The sequence below is a fragment of the Passer montanus genome, unplaced genomic scaffold, assembly GCF_014805655.1.
Source record: "Passer montanus isolate IOZ18808 unplaced genomic scaffold, ASM1480565v1 scaffold27, whole genome shotgun sequence".
NCBI lineage: Eukaryota > Metazoa > Chordata > Aves > Passeriformes > Passeridae > Passer > Passer montanus.
Window position 1 is genome coordinate 2,585,046 of NW_024367372.1, and position 20,304 is coordinate 2,605,349.

General features: G+C 37.5%; 1 protein-coding gene across 1 annotated transcript in view; it reads right to left on the reverse strand.

Moving 5' to 3' along the window:
* Positions 1–20,304, reverse strand: part of ADSS1 (adenylosuccinate synthase 1) — a 28,152-nt gene that overhangs the window by 4,530 nt on the left and 3,318 nt on the right. The window contains exons 2-12 of the mRNA XM_039712424.1: positions 10,376–10,478; positions 8,914–8,976; positions 8,101–8,151; positions 7,691–7,757; positions 7,193–7,300; positions 6,755–6,836; positions 5,654–5,780; positions 4,596–4,750; positions 3,321–3,445; positions 1,509–1,606; positions 227–376 (exon numbers count right to left, since the gene is read on the reverse strand). Of these exons, the coding sequence (XP_039568358.1) occupies positions 227–376; positions 1,509–1,606; positions 3,321–3,445; positions 4,596–4,750; positions 5,654–5,780; positions 6,755–6,836; positions 7,193–7,300; positions 7,691–7,757; positions 8,101–8,151; positions 8,914–8,976; positions 10,376–10,478 (1,129 nt within the window). The remainder of the gene's footprint in view (positions 1–226; positions 377–1,508; positions 1,607–3,320; positions 3,446–4,595; positions 4,751–5,653; positions 5,781–6,754; positions 6,837–7,192; positions 7,301–7,690; positions 7,758–8,100; positions 8,152–8,913; positions 8,977–10,375; positions 10,479–20,304) is intronic.

Genomic DNA, 20,304 nt, shown 5'->3' on the forward strand with positions numbered 1-20,304 from the left:
AAATCCTTGCCAGCAGCAGCTTGGAGCGCACTGCAGACCTGCGTGCTGAACACCACCCTTTGCTGCTTCTTGGCAAGATATCATTTACCCCCATCAGCCCAACCACTGGTACTTTCATTCCCTCCTGCCCAAATAAAGTGACATCCAGCTACCAAATGGAGCACTTTCACAGAGCTGTGTCTGTCTGCTGTGGCATCCTCACATGGACATCTACAAAGAAATGTACCTGGCACGCCAACATGGTTTTCTACACAGCGGATGTAGTTCTGGGCCTTGGGTGGGAGGTCCTCCCATTTTCGTGCTCCAGTTGTGTCAGTTTTCCACCCAGGCATTGTTTCATACTCTACTTCTACCTTCTGTAGAATCTCCTGGTTAGCTGTGGAAGAACAACTTTTGTCACATTTGATTTTAGCTGCTCTGCCTTAAGAGAACAGACCTATGGCTCTTGACCAAGAAAGTCTTGACAACAATTAAAATCTGATATAAGAGGAAATAGTATTTTTACTGGTTTATTCAATCATTCACTCCTTTATTCTTAATTGAGGTTAAAGTCTGATACTTAGGAAGATAAATCTGATTCAAGAGTATCTAGGAATACAGTTTCCTCTTCCAAAAACTATAGAATGTACTCTATGCTGTCAACATGGAGTCAACAACAACACTACAGCTTTATTTTTGAGGAAATAAGATTTTTTGAGGTTTACAGTACTTCCACTTTTTAGTTCAGATTTGCACAGAATAAAACAGTAAACAAGGCATCACTGTCTCAGAGAGTTTCATCTTTACAGAACAAGGTTAAATCACTTTTGTGAAAAACTGGGATGTCTACAAGCTTTTCCCCACTGGAATTCTCATTGTGTCCACAGCCAGGAACCACCAAGAGTGGTGGGAAAGCTGTCGGCTGCCAATCCACCCTGTGCCTCTGGAATCCCCCATAGCTCAACAGAACAAACTCCTTTTCTTGGCAGAGACTGTTACACATATCTTGAAAACATCATTAATGTAAAAAAAATTATGTACCATTACATCTAAAAAGTGAATCATTATTGAGGGGGCAATATATATTTTTATTAACCACAGTGTTGTTGTTGTTAATAAAGCTTAATAAAGCCATCCAGAAGCAGCTTTATTGTGCTTGTTTCCATCTCATTTTTGTACAGCTTTTATTTCAATTTTGCTTAATTAAATGCTATTGCCAACGATACAGTCACTGACTCAAGTCTTGCTGACTTTCAGACTCCTGATTTTTGCCAATAAAAAATCTAATGGCACAACACAGAGGCCCTAACACAAGATTTTATTTGTTCTGAAGTTCTTGCCATTGTAAATAGATGCAAGGTAAATGGAAAATGCCAATGTAATGGTACAGCAATCTTTACACAGAGACTGCAGCTCCATAAATTGCCACAGAATGTCTAGTGAAAAAGAAATCAAGTCTGATTTTAAAAAGCAAAATTGGCTTAACAAGCAAGAAAGATAAAAATGAACATAGAGGTTTAACAACTTACCTGGAAAATATGGAATTCTTTTTCCACCCAATTTGTAGGCAACACCAATTTTAATTTCATCAAGGACATCAAGAATATCCAGCTTTGTTAATGCCAAACTGCACAACCATCAGTCAGTTACACACATGATGAACCTCCTTTTTAATACTTTACTTCTTTTTTTTCCCTTTCACAAATCCAGCTCAAGCAGCCCAGCCAACAGAAACACACAAATGTATTAAACTATTGTTGACTGAATTCACACCTCTGGGATGAACACTCGACTCAGATACCACGAGACATTTCCAAATGCTTGGCTGCTCACACAGGTTCAGCACAGTGCTCAGCTCAGTGCATGGAAATGCACTCTGACTGTGGAAAGGGGCCCTTGCTGGCCCTGGTTTGGATGGGTATGACACATGACATCACTGACAGGGACTATTTCTGTTATTCCTACTGATTCACAACCACTGTCTGACAGACTTAGTGACTGATTACACTTTTATAACAGAACGAGTATAGTATGGTTACTAAAACCACATGTGCAGTTCATTAAGAAGGATCCCATCCTACCTCTCAGTGCTTGGGCTCTGCTGTCACTTTAATGAACCTTATTAATTTTGTGAATGAACACATCAGGAGACAAAAATGGAACCTCAAGAAGGCACTGTAGTGCTCACTGATCTGAATAAAACTGCATTTTAAAACTAGTCAAATTCTCCAAAACAATATTCTAGATGTTGCCTGGAAAAAATCTGAGCAGCTAAGGATTTAGACAGGTATGTGCAAAATAGTCTAGGCTATATGTGCTCAGTAAGTACATGATGAATGAAAGGATTAAGTGAAGAGACTTTTTGAGAAAGAAGCACCATAGAGCCAGTTCTTCAACTTTTTAAATCTCCCCATGCTTTTTTAGCTATCACAGTTATCAGAGAGGATATAGTTTTGTTGATAGGAGTGCAGTAATTGTACAGAGCTGAAATGGGAGGAAACCTAATCCCTTCTTCAAATTTTCCACATAAACTAGAGCTGCATAAGTTAAAGCAAAACATAAATCCAATTAAAAAAACCACCAAAACCAAAAAGCTGTTTTGATAAACTAATGAACAAGACCATAGTTCCTTTGTAACATTAGTAGCATAAATGACATAAAATTATGTTTCAGTCTATAACATATTAAAATGCTCAGGGTCACATGTTTGCATATATGGACAAGTTTGCCTGAATGCATCAACCAAGGAAGCCACTCGGTCGCAAAGAAAACAAAACTTAGCCCTTTAAAAGCAGAATTTATAACACAGTATTTCACTACACCTTTGTAAACAAATGAACCTGTTGAAACTGGAATGAAAGCTGTGCCAGTTGCTGTACCCTTGTATCACTCCATTAATTTCACTTATCAAGGCAGTGGCTCCAAATGATGTAAAATTGGTCCTACAAGTAGCATCCATTAATCAACCAAACCTGAAACCCAACAGGTTTTAGACCATGGCACAAGTCAGCATGAAAGCACTGGATCAAAAACACTGGAGTAAGCTGTTAGAAAACCAACATGCTGATCCAATCTACACTGGCCATCTGATGAAAGCGAAGTAAAAACACGTACCAAAAAAATCAGCTATTATGTTGCAAAATCACTTAATTTGAAAAACAAAGAAATCAAAGGAATTAGATTATTATTAGATTAAGACAATTCTCAGTTGCCCACTGTGCATTATTGCATTGCTTAAAATGTGACACTTTACTGGACTTATATTAATGTTACCTACATATTTATTCTGCGAAGCACAAAATTATCCCTTCCAAATGTAGCGCAAAATCTGTGATGCTTACGCAGTGAATCCGTTGATCATATGAGCATATTTCAAAATGACAAGATCTAACCAGCCACAGCGTCTCTTTCTGCCCGTAGTTACCCCCCACTCATGGCCACGGGACTGTAAAAGATCTCCAATTTCCTAGAATAAGACAGAGAGAATGCTGATGGTGTTTCACTGAAAACATGGCTGGAAAACAAATACAAACAAACATAGACAAATGACAAGAAAAATACAGTTGTTCCAATTTAAAAGCTATTTTCCAGGAAAAAAAAATACTGGCAGAGGGCTAAGGTAGATAACAAATCCCCTTGTGCACAGGATTTTTGTATTGAAATCATTAGCATTTCAAGTAATGTATTTAATATGACTTTTGTGTTCCCAGGAGAGACTTTTCTCACTTCTTCATCCAATAGGAAGATTTTCTTGACAATTCAGTCCTTTATAAAGTTTTGTTTGCATGTACTTTCTTCATCTGGTCTTTTGATATCTTTTGATTTTGGGGACAAGACTGTAAATGCTTGGGACAAGACCAGAGGTTGTACAATGTCTAGGTCAAAACACCAAAGACTCCTTGCTTCTACCACAGTGTGAGACTGCCAGCTGTTCCATTCAGACTGGCAGTGCCTATACTGTTGTAAAAATAAAGAAGGAAGAAACTTTATGTTCATGATTCATAAACCCAAAGGATACCATCAACTTATCTGAGCCATTAGAGAAAGGATTTCAGTGACTAAATCCTTAAATTAGATTCGGAACACTGCCCTAGAGATTGCTGCATGCGTAGCTCATAATCAATATCCTGAGCTTTCTAGTTTCTTGATAATGAAAATACAGCAGACGGTTTAAAATAACCAAAATCTCTCCCCTTCTTTTTATTGACCCATTTGTGCATGAGTGGCTGACACACACACCACATTTATTCTATAAATCACACAGAACACAGGCTGTTAAGCACAGAAGTTGTTCTTGTAATTTAAGCTCTTCTGGGATGCACTGACAGTTCCAGTGCACAACAAACTTTCTCCACTGAAATACACCTAATGATGTTACATAAGATGATGACATCTGTTTTCACATTGATCATTACAACAGAAGTGTGGTCACTGCAATGTAACATCATCACACTCATGTGTATCTCCTCTCATGGGAAACACCATCATGTAATTATGTTCTCTTCATGGGTATGACTGCTCAGCATTATTATCACCGTGCTCATTTATCAGCAGAACAACCCTTACCCCGTTGCAGTGCTACTTGTTGCCAGCACATTTTGTAACACTGAACCTACATTGATCTGCTCGGTGGGGAAGGCGCCGATGCCCACGCGGGTGGTGTAAGCCTTCACCACGCCGTACACATCCCCCACGTGCTGCGGAGGAACGCCCAGCCCGGTGCACACACCGCCCACGGTGCAGTTCGAGGAGGTCACAAAGGGATACGTGCCTGCCAGGAAAACACAGCAGCACAGCCCTCTGTCAGCAATGGGAAGAAACAAAGACTGGTTTTTATCAGTTCAAAGGAGGTTTTCGCTTCTATGTTTGGCTTTAAAGCTAAACTGGAACAGCAGCCAAAGAGGGAGGCAAATTCTTTTTATTATGTGTCATTCATCCTTTACAACTTTCACCGAGGATTGCACACAAGGGAGAAATTCAAAAGCACCTCAATACTACCTCCATTAGGCACGGGTTGTGATGCTTCTGCTGTGTAAAGCTTTTTTTTCAATGTTCTGTGTATCACAGAAATTATTTCCATTACGTTCATGCAGAGTCTGGTGTAAAGGTCACAGACTGGCATTCTCAGTGCTCTGTACAAGTGGCTCTGAGTATTTGCCACAAATTGTCTAAGACTTAAGAGGTTACTTATGATCTCTACACAGTGACTCTGGACTGGAGAATCTCTTTAGTCCTTAATTTTTTCTTCATTGATTTAATTATTCTTTTAGTAAGAAAGCAGAATGGAGACCAACTGTAGTGGCAAGACTTAGAGGTTGCTGCACCAGTTTAATCCTCCTCCCATGGCAGAGGAATTACCTAAACTGACTGCAATGAGTACCTGGATTGTTTGGCAATGTGCACACACATTTAAAAGCAATCAAGACAAGAATATCTGCAGTGAAATTTCAGCTGCACTGGAATAAACTTCAGTAAAAATCAATATTTAAACCCTAAACACTAATCCTGTTAATGATACAATCTCTGTTTTAATGAGCTTTACTTCTGGGAAATCTGTTCCTATTAAGGAAACACTATTTTCTCTATTTTCCTGCTGTTTGCAAAGTCAATATAAACACAAATCAAAACAAAACTGATCTCTTAGGAGTTAAGCTGAATTTAGAATATAACTTACCAAAGTCAATATCAAGTAATGCTGCATTGGCTCCTTCAACAAGGATCTTCTTTGGGGAGCCATGAAGAGCTTCATACATAAAATACACACCATCTCGAACCATGGGTCTTATTTTTTCAGCATATCCCTGCAAATTGAGTACAAATGTCAGCTTCCCCAGACAATAGCTGGAAGCAGGGAACACTGTGTTCACTTATGAAAGACAAAACATGCAGATAAGTCTAAGCTTCCAGCCTCAATAACTGTGTTTTCCTGAAAAATACAAGCATTAGTTTATACTCCTTTCAATCTATTGAACCACTCATATAAGAAAACATGACTTATTATGACATTAGAATGCCATAATTTCTGTATAATTTCTGTTCACAGAGATGTGGTATACCCACTGCATTTTGTTGCTATAGTTTTTAGATAGTGTGCTGTAGTCCAGCCACACTGAGAATGGGACTTAGAATTAGTCCAGGCACAAATAGAAAAAACATATCACTCTTTTTGAACATTAAAAAATATCCTCAGGGTGTCAGCTCTAAAAAAGTGTAAGAAAAAAACTTGGGAAAGGTAAGAGATGTTTTTAACATCCTCTTTTCATACATATGAAAAGAGGATGTTAAATATACATATGAAAGCTGTTTTGCCAGTGGCTCTTCTGTATTTATTTGTATAATTTTCCCATGAAAGCTGTTTTGCCAGTGGCTCTTCTGTATTTATTTGTATAAAGATAATTTTCCTGTAATACCAGGATCTTGAAACATGCTTCCACAAACAATTCTTCAGTAAGCAAGGAAGTCCCACTGACACACTGGACACTAACTGAAGTCATCACCCTGCATTCTCTTGAGTATTTTGATACAACAGTCATTTTAAACAACATTCAAAAAAGTAAAATATGAGAGTAGAATTAAATCCTCCACAGAGCTTATATTAATGCCTACAGCAAGAGAGGACATTCTACTACAAAGCATAGCTAATGTTTATTAAAAGCTTTTATAATAATGAACATATGCATTTTTCATCTAAATTAACTCAATAAATGGTATGTCTGGTACACTTCATTTTTATCTTTTAAAATGAAAATAAATATTTCAAGTGATAAACCCTTACCTTTAGCTTTTTCAATTGTCCTTCTGTATCAATTTCCAGTGTGGGAAACATTGACTTGTACTGTTGTGCCAGGTTTTTAAATCTGTAAAGAATTGAAATTGCATCTATGAGGAACATAGTCACAGAATCACAGAACCTTTGGCAAGAACTCAATTTATATTATGCACAATATACACTGAAAAGTATACGGAGAAAATACTCAGGTCTCTGACACCTCAACCAGTGCATTTCCCAATGTTCAAAATGCCATTTTAAATGATGAGAAACTCTGTGAAGTACAGGAAATACACACACACATTCTTTCCAGTTTTCTTCTCCTTTTAGACAATTTATATACGAAATTCAGACACATATTTAAAAACATCTCCTTAAAAGCAAATCTGTCAGGCAAAATGTATCAGTCTTTAACACAATATTTACAAATGAAAATAGTTGTACCTTGAAGAAAATTCATCAAAGTCAGAGAGGAGGTCACAAATCCGAAGGCCTGTTCGTGCAGCTTTGGAAGAATATGTTGGTCCAATCCCCTTTTTTGTTGTGCCAATACTAAGTAAAAAGAAACACCCCCCTCAATATATAAATACATGCAAAAATACACTTTATGCCAAGTAATTTTGTCACAGCTCTTCACTATATCATTTACAGGGCAGGATATCTGAGACATAAAAGGATATTAAAGTTCTATAATAATAAATATACAGAACCTTTCAGGCTTTGCATAAGTATTGCTAATATTCGTGGTATTCAGTAATTCATGAGGCCTTGAGTCTGGCTGACAGTTTGTTCACTAACGTAAGTAGGAACAGAACAGAAGCACAGAATTATTAAGATCAACAAGGCTCTTCAGAGACACACAGCATTTCTGTTTTCCAAAATTACACCGATTTTCCAAATTTACGTAACTATTAATGAAATGAGGGTGTTGAAAATATTTACTTTTTGCCTTCTTGTGCTTGACGTTGCACTTCCTGAAGCCCATCTACTGCCTGGTGAAAGTCAAACACTGCAGTGGAAAATCAAATGGATACAGTGAGAGAACAAAGGAGAAAAAATGCTCTTTAAATCACAGACATCCATAATTTCAAGACAAAGTGCCTCTGCTGTCATTGACAGTGCACAGGCCTCCTCAAGAGAAAACAGAGGGAGTATTCCTTAAACATTGTGAAAACATGTAAAACATCACTTTTCAGTGGACACAGACTCCATTATCATGCTTCAGATTACACAGCATAATAGAAGCTGTGTTAGATCAAACACATAGCTGCTCTGTGGAATAATAATTTAATTTAGCCTCATGAGCTAAGCAATAATTTGTGAGGGTTTTTTCCCCTTCACTCTTCACTTACCTATATGTGCTCTATCTGATATAATCAGTCTTTTCTCCCAATCTTTCAAACCTGTCAAAAGATGAAGAAAGGTAGGATTTCAGCTGTGCTGATTGGTTGAGCTTTGACATTGGCTTTTACTTTTTCTGTCTTTTTGCTAGTTTATATGGCTTCTTGTTAAGATAATTGTAGACAAAATGGATAAACCACAAGACAATATCAAATAGCAGCAATCTTTCTGTTGAGAAACTTTTCTTATTTTTGACTTATCAGCTCTCTCATTTTGGTATGGACAAAGATACTTCTGAAATGCCAGAATGCTGTGGCTTACACAGAATTCTTTAAATAAATATTCTTGCTTAACTTGCTAGACAATACATCACTTAAACTCCATTTGTGCCTCAGAAAATAGAGAATTTCTATATAGAAATATAATACAACTGAAGAAGTAGAGGCTCTTGGAAGGTCATAGGGTCTAAAGCCTTGCTTAAAGCAGAACTGAGTTTATATTTGGGCACAAAAATTCTTGGTTAAATCATCCCTATTTGAGGTCAAGGGAAGCTTAGCAAATTTCAGCATTTATTTTCTTTCCAATGTGGCATCCTCTCCACTTCTTTCCAAGTGCCATAAAACTCCATGAAACCCATGGAAAGACTGCTTTTGAAAATACGTCTAAAGGCTACCACACATTTCAGCATTTTAAATACTGTTTCCTCATTTAAAATCCAGAATGTTATTACTGCACTGAATATTTATGTTCAGAAACAACAGCTTACAAAACCCCTCAATCTGGCTGCTAATATAAAGGTAGGTTAAAAATTACTTGATACAAACCTTTCTTTTCATTCTTTTCAGCTTCTTCAAACAGGCCTGGTAAATGTATAACCACTCCATTACCTTTGGGAACATAAATGATTTATTTTAAAGCAAGAAATAAAACACTTATTTTTAGGACATAAGGCCTGTAAACACTTGCTGTCTAAAATTTTATTTAAGAAGTAAAACTAGAGTTCACACAAAGTGATCTTGAGTACTTTTTGGATAAATCCTGATTCGGGGTAAGCAGCTGCTGGGCTGCTAGGCTCAGGAAAAGCAGAGCTGGTTTGTTTCAGGCGTGAACGCCAGGCTGCTGCACAGCCAGCTGAGGTAAGCGGATTCTTTGTTCATGGTGGACTTTGCCCTGCAACTTCAGCCTCAATTGTTCACAGGGAAAAGCTCAAAGAACTCCCTGGCCCTACCACACTCACAAGCCTGTGTGAAAATATTTAAATCTTCTTCAATATTCAGGTTTCTGTTTTAAACTCAGCTCAAACTAGTGCTGTGATACATTAGCAATGCCTTCCCCCTGCTTTTGAGCTACAAAATAGAGCCCACGAGTGATAAAGAGCAGGGCTGGCGAGACATGGAGGATTAGTGATGCAGTGGGCTGGAAACAGCTGCTGCCTCCTTCTTGGGAATGTCAGAAATATATGCAAGAGCCTGTCTCAGCCTAAATTTAGCATAACTCAAGTTATAGTCATTACTAATTGACAAGGGAGTAAATAGGAAAGCAAGACAACACACCATATTTAGCTGAGAGAAAAAAATGTTTAATAGATTCTAGTTATCCATTTGGAAATTATTAAATGGAACAAAACTGAAATTCTATGACTCACTAGAACTTATTTCTTGAACAGCCTATCCATGATTTCTCTCAGAAAGAATCAAAACTTTGGACAAGAAGCTTAAATTTGCCTACCATTTAAATATGAGTTTAATGTCCAGTGAATGCTGCAAATCTTTTTATGATGCCATCTGCACCAAGTATCTTTATAGCAAAATACATCACCATAAACAGCTGGTGATATGAACAAAAAGGGGACTGGATAATGACCTCCTAAGTAGAGTCCTGCATTTTGGGGCCTATTTCTGGAAGTCAGAAAACAGATGTGAGAGACAATTTTTATTATTTATTTAGCTAAGTCCCAGCATTTGTGTGCTCAAAGAATAGCATATATATTTCTGAAAGTATAAAAAGAGAGTGCAAGTAGAGGGTGTGGTCAAAATTTTACCATAAAGTATAAGAAAGAACATGACAAGATGTTCTTGCTTTTAGTTTTCTAACAGTGAAAACTAAACTAGCACTGAAAGTAGAGTAACCCTTCATGGTAATGCAGCTATGAAATAAAAGTCAAACAGCTGAAGCTAAAGCAAATCTGACTGAGAGTCATGTTATTTTTTCCTTCTTTCTGTAAAGTACAGTCCCAGTTATCCACTGCACAATGTAATTTTTATAATAATTTCCAAAATGTCTTACCAATAAAAGAAATTGCCTTTGGATTAATGATGCCACTAGGAAATAGGTGAAAATCATATTCTTTCCCATCAACAACGACAGTATGGCCTGCATTATTCCCACCCTGCAAGAGACAGAAACATGTGAAGAATAATGGTTTAAACTCTAAGCAGATGAATTGGCAAGAGCATCTCTTTTTATTTATACATGTCTTTGGTCACTGCTTTCTCCACCTTACAGTTTCTTAACATGTTTTAACAATGTAAAAAGGGCTCAAACAGGACAGTGAGGGAGATAAAGGAGCTCAGCAGGACTGTAGAATTGTGAAGCAGAAGGATACCATGAAGTCAAGGCAGGACTGGGGCAGAGCAGGAGTTAATACAGGAGTGGTGGCATAAGATAGACAAGAACTAAAGCTTTCTGGAAAAGAAACTGGAATTAACTACCACCCTTGGAGTCCTGTCTCTGACATGCCTACACAAGCCCATCCTTTTTATGGCATCTTCTGTACATGGAGATTTCCTTGAGTTTAAGCCCAGTATTTCCCTTTGAATGGAAGCTCTTCCCACCTGCCCAACCACAAACAGCTACTGCTTCTCTTGGTGTTCAAGAGAGAGGCTTTTTGTCAGGTTGGAACCATGTGCAGACATTGCAGCTACACTGAATGACCTTGTCAGTCACAGAATATCCTAGAGTTTGAAGGGACCCACAGCAGTCCAACTCCTGGCCCTACACAGGACCATCCCAGAAAATGGTCAAGAGATAATCTTGCCAGTTAACACCACCACCACTTTATGGTCTGCTACAATTCATGACTTACATCACTACCTACCAGAACCAAGAATAGGAGCTGGCATTTTACTTACTAAATTGCTTTTCCACAAACTCATTTAAAAGAGAATCATGTGGCAACACAGAAACTCAGAAAGACATGAGAAAATCAATGTCATGGGTTGATCTGACCTGAAATATTAAAAAATAAAGGTCCAGATTTCTCAGCAGGCTTAGTGTTTTTTCCTGCTGTGTCTTAATGTAAGTTTGTCTCCTACTGATAAGGTTGAAACCTGACTGCATATGTGCTGTGGTGCTACAGGCCTTCAGTTTTCCCAAATGATTACAAACCTTTGTGTGTTTGATATGAGAACTGAATGATTTAAACTGTCTAGAAAGAGGGCTTCTACTGGAAGGGGAACTGAGACTGCCACTGGTAATTTGCAGACAATAAAGAGTGTTGGCTGAATGAGTGGAGTTACATGAAAATGCTGAGAAAGAACAGTCGTTTATGAGAAAGAATGGTAGAACACACTTTAAACCAGAGCTTAATTTATTCTTCATTTACTCATTTGCCTGCTTGTATGTAAAACACAGGAAAACGGCAGAAATCTTTTCAAAATATGGATAAATGCTGAAACACAACATTAAGAAAATAAGAACTATGGGTTACAAAAAGATAATGTTTTTTAAGCAGGTGATGGAGAACTTTAGGAAATATATGTGCAAACATGATAAAAAAATTTTTATGCTGTGGAACTTTTGAGTTCAACCTTGAGATAACCTGCTAAGGGAGAGCTGAGGCGTTAGAACAGAAAAAATAGTACACACAGATTTCATTTGATGAATACCTCATTCTTGGGATGGGAAGGATTTCAAAATGTCTTGCTAATGCAGAGTTATAACTTGTCCAGAGAATCCTTGCTATTTTTCTTGCCTCCCAGATATAATAAATCAGTTCTAGGAATCTGGATCTAGTTAAAAGCACTCAGTTATCTAGAAGGTTAATTACTCAGGCAGGAGAGTTTACATGATATTTAAGAAGTCTGACTGGTGGATGGCACTGGTTGAAATACTGGTTTATTTTATTATCATGCTGAGAAAAAGGCTAGTAACTTATTCTGGAACTCCCAGCTTACCTTTTCTGCTCACCTATAGACAATGGCAAGATGGAAACTTAAAAAGAATTAACTCCATCATTTAACACCAATTTAACCTCTATTACAAGTAACAATTTTCTCTTTTCCTCAGAAAATGGGGAACCAGGCTGCTTCAAAAGTATTTGTTGTCACAATGCTATAGTTACACTATACTTTTTTAATCAACAAGAATATGAACAAATGAAGTCAGTCTTGAGCACTCACAATCTGAGATAGCAGCATTCCTAAATTACAGTCAAAGGTATCTTTTTGTATCCTAAAATTTCAGAAGGTGGATACACTAGTATGAGAATGCTTATGAAAGACAGTTTATGGTTTTGGAAAACTTCCTGAACAACTGACACCCAGACAAATGCTCTTTTTTTAGCAAATGCTTAAAAAGGGATGTTAATCAAGCAGCTTGTGAAAGTTGGCATACATAAAAAATGCTGAAGCACAGAAACACCATCAGATATTGCATATCCTTGAATGGCCAAAATCTCTGATACAGTTTCAGTCCCTCTGGATAGATAACACACATCAAAAATTCAGTGAGACCACCTAAACCAGCATTTCTCCAATTAAAAACTAGTATTGACATCTCTGGAACTGCATTTTGAACTGCTCCTGTTGGTCTGTGCTTCCTAAACAAGTGTTTTCCAGGTATATTTTTACAGCTTAACTAATTATTCTTTTATAAATATAATTGAAGTGATAGCAGAGCATTGAATTACCCAAGAGACATGACCACACACTTGCAAAACTTTGCATTGGTCTAATGAGACATTTTCTGTTTATTATCTGGTAACCTCAGTAATTTCTCAGTTCAGTTACATAGATATTCTTACAGCATATTGGCAGCCTAACAGCTGAGCTATTAAAGACATCTACTCCTTTTCTAATTTTACTCCAGTTTTGAGAGTCAATATATGGCTTATATGAGCCATTTCTTCTCCTAAAAAAATATAAGTGAACCTAAAAATCTTACATGGGGTTTATTTGAAGACTACACATTTGAAGGTGCAGAGGACTGCCTGGTACACTACAACTGTGTGAGCTCCCCTCTTTCCCTCAAATGGTATTTCATTAAAGCGGTGTGAACACTAACACCAAGAGACAGTGTTCTCTGCACCCTCAGGATGCTTCCTTCCTCTTGGACCAAAAAGCTTTCGGAGCCTCTGCTTGGCCTTTGTTTCAAACATGAGGACATTATGAACTTCCATTTAATATCCAGACTCTGCCATGCAGCACTGAGCCCACCTGAAACTTAACTTCAACCATTTGCAGGCTCCTAGGTCCCTAGAGATGGTATTTTCTGCAGTTCTTAAAAAATGTCTCTAACAAAGGGAATGTTAAGGCAACAACTTCTAATGGATTAATCATCAGTGCCATTTTGTCCTGATTTGTATTGTGAAATGATGGTATGGCTAGAAGTAAGTTGCTGTGTAGTCTGGGCATTCCCATTAAACCATTTTGCTGTAGGAAATGCTGTTCCCAGGAAGGCCCCATGAGGGAAGCTGTTCCAGTGGCATCTATATCCACTCCTCACACTCCTCCTCTGCTCCAGAGTGTGTTCCTTCCATAGATGCAGCAGGATCTGAGGTATATATTTAAATAATTAAAAACATTAATACATTGTACTCAGATAATTTTTTTCTGTAAGATTTTAATCTACATTTTCTGAAATTTTATAATCCAAGTGTAAAATTACATATTGTCCCAGTATTAGAAGGAGCTAGAGGAATTAAACTACCTCATGCAACATTGTACGGTCTGTTTTCAGTACAGCATTTTGTTTAAAAAAAAAATCAATTTCCAAGCTTTTATGTACATACTGATCTACTTGTGGTACTGGATTGATGCACTGATGTACATTGATTACTGTTCCAGAGTGCTTGAACACCAGAACTGTATCAATACACTAAACTGAGAAGCTAGATTTTACCAGTGTTAACAACTGTAGCTGGAATAAACAGCACCAGGGAACTGATAATTATTATGAACAGAGGACAGTCACTGTCTTCACAGTAGAACTTAAAAAAGCCATGAAGAAACAAACCTACCTCCCAAACTGCTTAAAGGCTGCTGCTTTGGTCTGTGTTGTTTTTAAAATAATCTATTTTCTGCAGCCAGAACATCCCAAGACAGAGAATTTCTTTTGAGAGCAGCGGTGGTGCTCAGGTACCTGCAGCAGGAACTGAATTATCCTAATTAGCCTAATGATACATGTTTGGACAGGAAAGAAATGTGTTCTGATGTTCACAGGTGCTTCTGTCTGCCCTTGCCAGGCAGGTAGTGTGGAGGAGTGTTACCAGATGCTCTCCTGGTTGGCACAGCCTTCATTTGCCCCGTGCTCCTCACAATGCCCGAACACAATTTAAGTAGATTAATATAAAAAGTCATCAGATCACATATAAAAACCTTAAAACTGAATGATAGCTTCAAGCTGTAACCAGAGTGTGAACAAGAAACCAGTTTATTTTTGATAGGTCCCAAAGTGATAAAGTCTCACTCTCTTCCAGTTAACAATGGAAAAATAAGAAATAAGAGAAACTGGTTACTGAAGATCTGCAGCCAACACCACCGTGGTGAGTGACACACCAGCAGCACACAGCACCTTAGTCACTGCTACATGCAGTGAACATATGAAACATCACAACTAGGTTTTAAATACACAAATTAGAAACAAAAACATAGTTCAAGGAGATATTTGTGCTAGGAAGCACATGGGGCTATCTGAACACAGTTTCAGCACTGGCTGACAAGCCTGAGGCAAACCTCGCGTGTATAAATGGGAATATCAAGTAGGAGTAGAAAGATTGTATTACCTCTCCTTTTGGCAGTCGTGCAACTGCCACTAGAATACTGTGTCCTTGGTACAGGGACAAGATTACAAGATGATCCCCTCTGGCATTATTATATGAATTTATAATCTATGAATTGAAATACCAGCCACAAACCAGCATGGGAAGCCTTCATCTGAAAACAAATGCTGTGACTCCTGTCTCTCTCTCTCTATGATAAGTGTCCCAGTAATACAAATTCCAGTCATCAATGGAGCAAAACATTTTCTGAAATTCAACTGTATCTGCAGGCCAAATACCTCTCTCATCATACTATCAAGCTGGCTACAAAATACTTCTGTTTTGTTACCTGAATTGAGTATTTTTGTTTAGTTTATTATAGCATTTTTATGTGAATAAACAGGAAGGAACATTGTTACATAAATTGTTTATTCTCGTTACAATTTAATTAACAATGGCTATTTCTAACTTACATCAGCAACTGCCTGGAACTAATTTGAACAAATGTAGCTAATAACTGCTACCAGCACGACTGGCTCTGACATGAACTTTATAATAATACAAATGCATTGACTTTCATGGGATTTCTTGTTATTTACACCATTGCAAATGAGGTTTGAGCATCATTGGTATTAAAAACATCCAAGCCAGACAAGTGCAACACACATTAACTGCTTGTACACGTAGACCCTTCAACATAATGTCACTGAATCACCTGTGTGTGAACACTTCTGTCAATGACTGCAAGAGCTGCACATTCCAGCTGGAAGGTTGTTGCCATAGCTCCTTGTTAGTTTCCCTTACTAGATTGTAAAAACTGGAAGGTTTTTTTTTCTTTTTTTTTTTTTCCAGTTTAACTGCTTGTTAGTTTCCCTTACTAGACTGTAAAAACTGGAAGGTTTTTTTCTTTTTTTTTTCCAGTTTAACTATTGCCAAGTAACATCCAACTCATTCCAACTCAGATTTCAAGAGGTGGACCATAACTTTGTTTGTTATTTTTTAACTCAACCCATTGGGAAGAGGTTGGGAATATTCAGAAGTATCCTTAAGACCACAAGAACTGAGGGAATGGTGATTTTTAAATCTGTGGTGGTGGCAAACAACTGGTCTGAATTTGTCTCCAGACTCCAACCATCCTCAGCCAAATCTAGTTTGTTTGGCTCTTCTTTCCCAAGACTATGTTGCAGAAAGGACTTCGAGTACAAATGACTGTGCACAGAACTGCTCTGACTCCTGCCCTGTTCAAGTGTGCCCCTTTGCTGTCTCAAAGAAGGAGCAAAATCCATAGGATCCCACTGCCCCAACTAAAACAGTGATCTCTTCACAAATTCTCATGGGAGGAGATGTTCTAAAGCCTCATGAGATAATCAGTATGATTATAAACACAAACATTCTTGAGAAGAACTGAGCAAGACTTTTGACCCTTTAAAGGAACATAAAATTATTTGTAGTACAAATAAAAAACCTGAAGCTTATATCATATACTGCACCAACAATGTAGTATTATTTCTTTACTACAAAAAATGACCCCAACTTATACAGATGCCTTGCTCTTCCTAAGCATTTGAAAAATGCAACTGGAAAAGCCAAGTCTAATTCAACTCAGGTTTCAAACAACAATCAGCGTAGGCAAACTAGACACTCAAACTCTAGTGATTTTCTCTCAAACTGAATTCATTGTTTTGTCAAGTCACATCAAAACAACATGCCACAACAGACCACTATAACAAAATACATATTTATTCCAGCAACAGATGCAAAGAATATAAATTCAAGGTGTATTGGTAGAAAATGCTACAGTGGAAAAAAATATTCTAATGCTAGCAGAATATTAAAATAAAGAAAACCAAACATGAAAAAACCTAGATAAGCCTGCACGCCTTTAATTCTCTCTGCTGAAGAAGCATAGTCATGTCCCTGTGGGAAGTAATATGATCCAAGGAGATGGACATAACTTTTCTTATATCTGTAAACAAGTTAAGAACAGGAATGGAATAGAACAGATGTAATTTCAGTTTAATTTTCAGCTGTTTTCTTTTGATGGTTGTAGAGGATAATAAATTCATCAGGCTTTATAAAGGGGATTGAAAATTAAGCTTGCTTTCTTATGGAGATTTGGAAACTTTAAACCTGACCTTCTCATACAGTATTTATAATCCTGGTGGTCCTGAGATGATCTTGCTGATGCCCAAAGGAAAGGCTAGTTTAAAATAGCAGTGTCACCATGTTGTTCTAAAGCTTAAAATGATATAGTGTGGCATGTAAGTATGTATAAGGATAATGAAAAATAAAATTGGATAAAGCACTACAGAAGTGACAGATTGCTACAAAAAATTTTCAAGTTTGAAAGGGTGGACTACTTCATTGTACCTCAAGAAACAACTCACACTTAAATCCTCTCCTGTGTTGAATACTGAAATAAAACCTACTTGTGTTTTTGCAGGGAATCTTGTAAAAAATGACTTAGAAACCTGTATGAGCGTACATGCAAATGGGATTATCAACCTTCTCAAACATTTGAGAAATCAAAAACAACAGTTCTGCAGTCACTGTACACTCATGACTTCAAGGTCATCAATCTCTTCACTGAAGATCATCAAGCACTAAATCATTAGGAGATTAAAGCCTTTCCATGCTACTTTATCCTGTAGGCAAAAATGACACTAAATATCACAGTTAAGTCTCATTGAAAGGAGAGCAACACATGACACACACAGAGAAAAACAGCAGCAAACAAGCTCCTGTAACTCCACATAATCATCACGTAAAACTGCCCTAATTTAATCCCTGTTGCAAACAGTTTCAGTAGCCCAGATCAATAGGGAAATGTCACAACAACGTGTGGCTGCTTCCCCTGCCCTGTCAGCAGCAACAGGGGAACAAAGGAAGCCTCCCCATCTCGCACCTACAGTACCCAGAGAAACTACTGGTCTGCCATTTCTGCCACGCTTGGGTTTTATTATTCAATTGCTTGCCCAGGGTATTTTCCTTTGCATTCCTCAAAGCACTGTTACTAAAACAACGAAATTTACATTGTATTCATTAAAACATTAACACAAGGAAATAGGGAAACCTACAACTATATACAACAGTTACTTGTATGGAAGCATTGGGCCCATCCCTTCACCCTTACTTAAATTGTTCCCTAATGTTGCAATGCTTCCTCAAACCCAAGACATTGCCAGGATTTTCTTACTGGTAAAACCTTCTCAAACTTATTTGTTAACATCCACTATATAGAGAAAATAAGCTACTCCACACCCCTGGTTTATGACCTGGATAAACCTCTCAGTCTAACAAACTCTGAACTACTCAACCACAAAAGACCTTAACAGCCATTTTTTCTGGTACTCTTTTCAACCTCCTCAGCTTTTCTTCACTATTAACATCAACTGTAATTTTTGTCCATGTGCCTCAAAAGATCAGATGATCTTTGAAAATAAAGCAATTCTTAACCTGAAATCATAGACTTGATGGAAGAAATATTTTAAAAAGTGACTGCATATTTTGTGCAAAACAGAAACTTTAATATGAGAAGCTTAAGAAATCTAATAACAGCTCTTAATGCAATCACATTCTTACTATTTGGTGTTGATTCTTACAAGTCAGTTTTTAAGAGAATGCAGATAACATCAGGCAGATTGTTTCCAGATTTCCAGAAGGCAGAATTGTCACAGGACTGACACATCCAGCATTGTCACGGGCACGCTGGAACAGCAGCTTGAAACAAATGAAACAGCAGCTTGTCAACAAATGACAGCTTGAAAAATTTCTTAAAAGCTGCCTTGGCCTGGTCCCTGCTGCTGAATCACTGCCACACTCTTGGTGTGAAGGGAAGAAAGGAATGCATTCGTGTTGCAGCTGCTTTACACATCTATTCAGCAACCATGATGTGACCTGGGGCAGGTAGAGGTGATTATCATAGGGCCTCTGCACACTTAGCAATAGCATTTCTGTCTTTCACCTTAGGCTTTTGGAAAATCTTCCCTTTCCTTTGAATTTTTTATCAAGTTTATGGGGTATTTTTAGTGAAAAGTTATTATTACAGTGTACCTTATGTAGTCTCACCTTAAGGAAACAGCTAGAACTGCATGACAACCAGCTGGCCTCAGTTAACTGAGAACTTATGATGTGTCACTTTTTAGGAACAGCTCCTGTCCAAGCAGGCCCTCTGGAAGCACACCACCTTGGCCCCTTGGCACTTGTGACAGGTGACTGTTTGATCATACTCCAAAACTGATCTGAGAAATCAGCTAATTAAAACCCTGGTAGCTAACTCCAGCCACCAGCTCTAGCTTTGAAGGTAGACACAAAACAAGCACTGAGGTGATGTGAGAAAGGTACATCTGGAATGAGAGCTGTCACAGATAAAGTCACAATCTGAAATCAGGTTTTGATCAACACCAAAGCTCTCTTCTTATGTTAGATGCATCCAAATTACTTCATCTGATACTCTGACAACATGCTAAGAGGCTACATAAAACGTGAACTCCCATCTTTGTGTCAAATGTTCTCTTAGTTAAAAGCTTTAAACAAATATTGTTAAACAAAACCTGTTTTTTTAAAGGAACATCAAAATGAAATATTTACCATTGAAATCTTTGTTTTTATCCTTTCCTAAAAATATATCAGGGATTAAAAGTATTGCATGGCATCACGTGACAGCTCCATACCCCAGGAGGCCACAATAAGAAAGAAATATTTGCCTTTAATGTTTTTCTTCTGAAATTCTTTGCTTGCTGAAAGAGCAGTTGACAGGGAAAAAACGTTCTTGATGTTTTCCATTAAACCTACTCAGTTCCTTAACAGCCTGCTGTTATTAGTTTATTTAGAAATACCTTTTTTGCTGCTTTATATGGGCTTGTGTGCCTGTGTATCTCATATCTTAATGAAAGCAGTCTGTGAAGAGTTTTGTACAGCATCACCCATAAGAGCATTCAGAGATCTTTTATCCTTTCTGAAACACCCTCGTTCATAAAGAATGCTACAAGTAGAAAGGTGGAATGAAATCAGTTACTTCTGGCAAACTAATATTTCATATTTAAATTATGTCACATATTTCAGTGTCACTGAATGGTGTGTACCTAATTATTTTGATCTCAGACTGTATAATGTTAGCACTGGTCAACAAATTAAATCATCAATTCATGTGAAATTCTGAATGCTCAGGAAAACTACAGAGGCTGGAGTTTTAATGCAGAATTTTCTTTTAATATACTTTAAAGCTTTCCTTGTG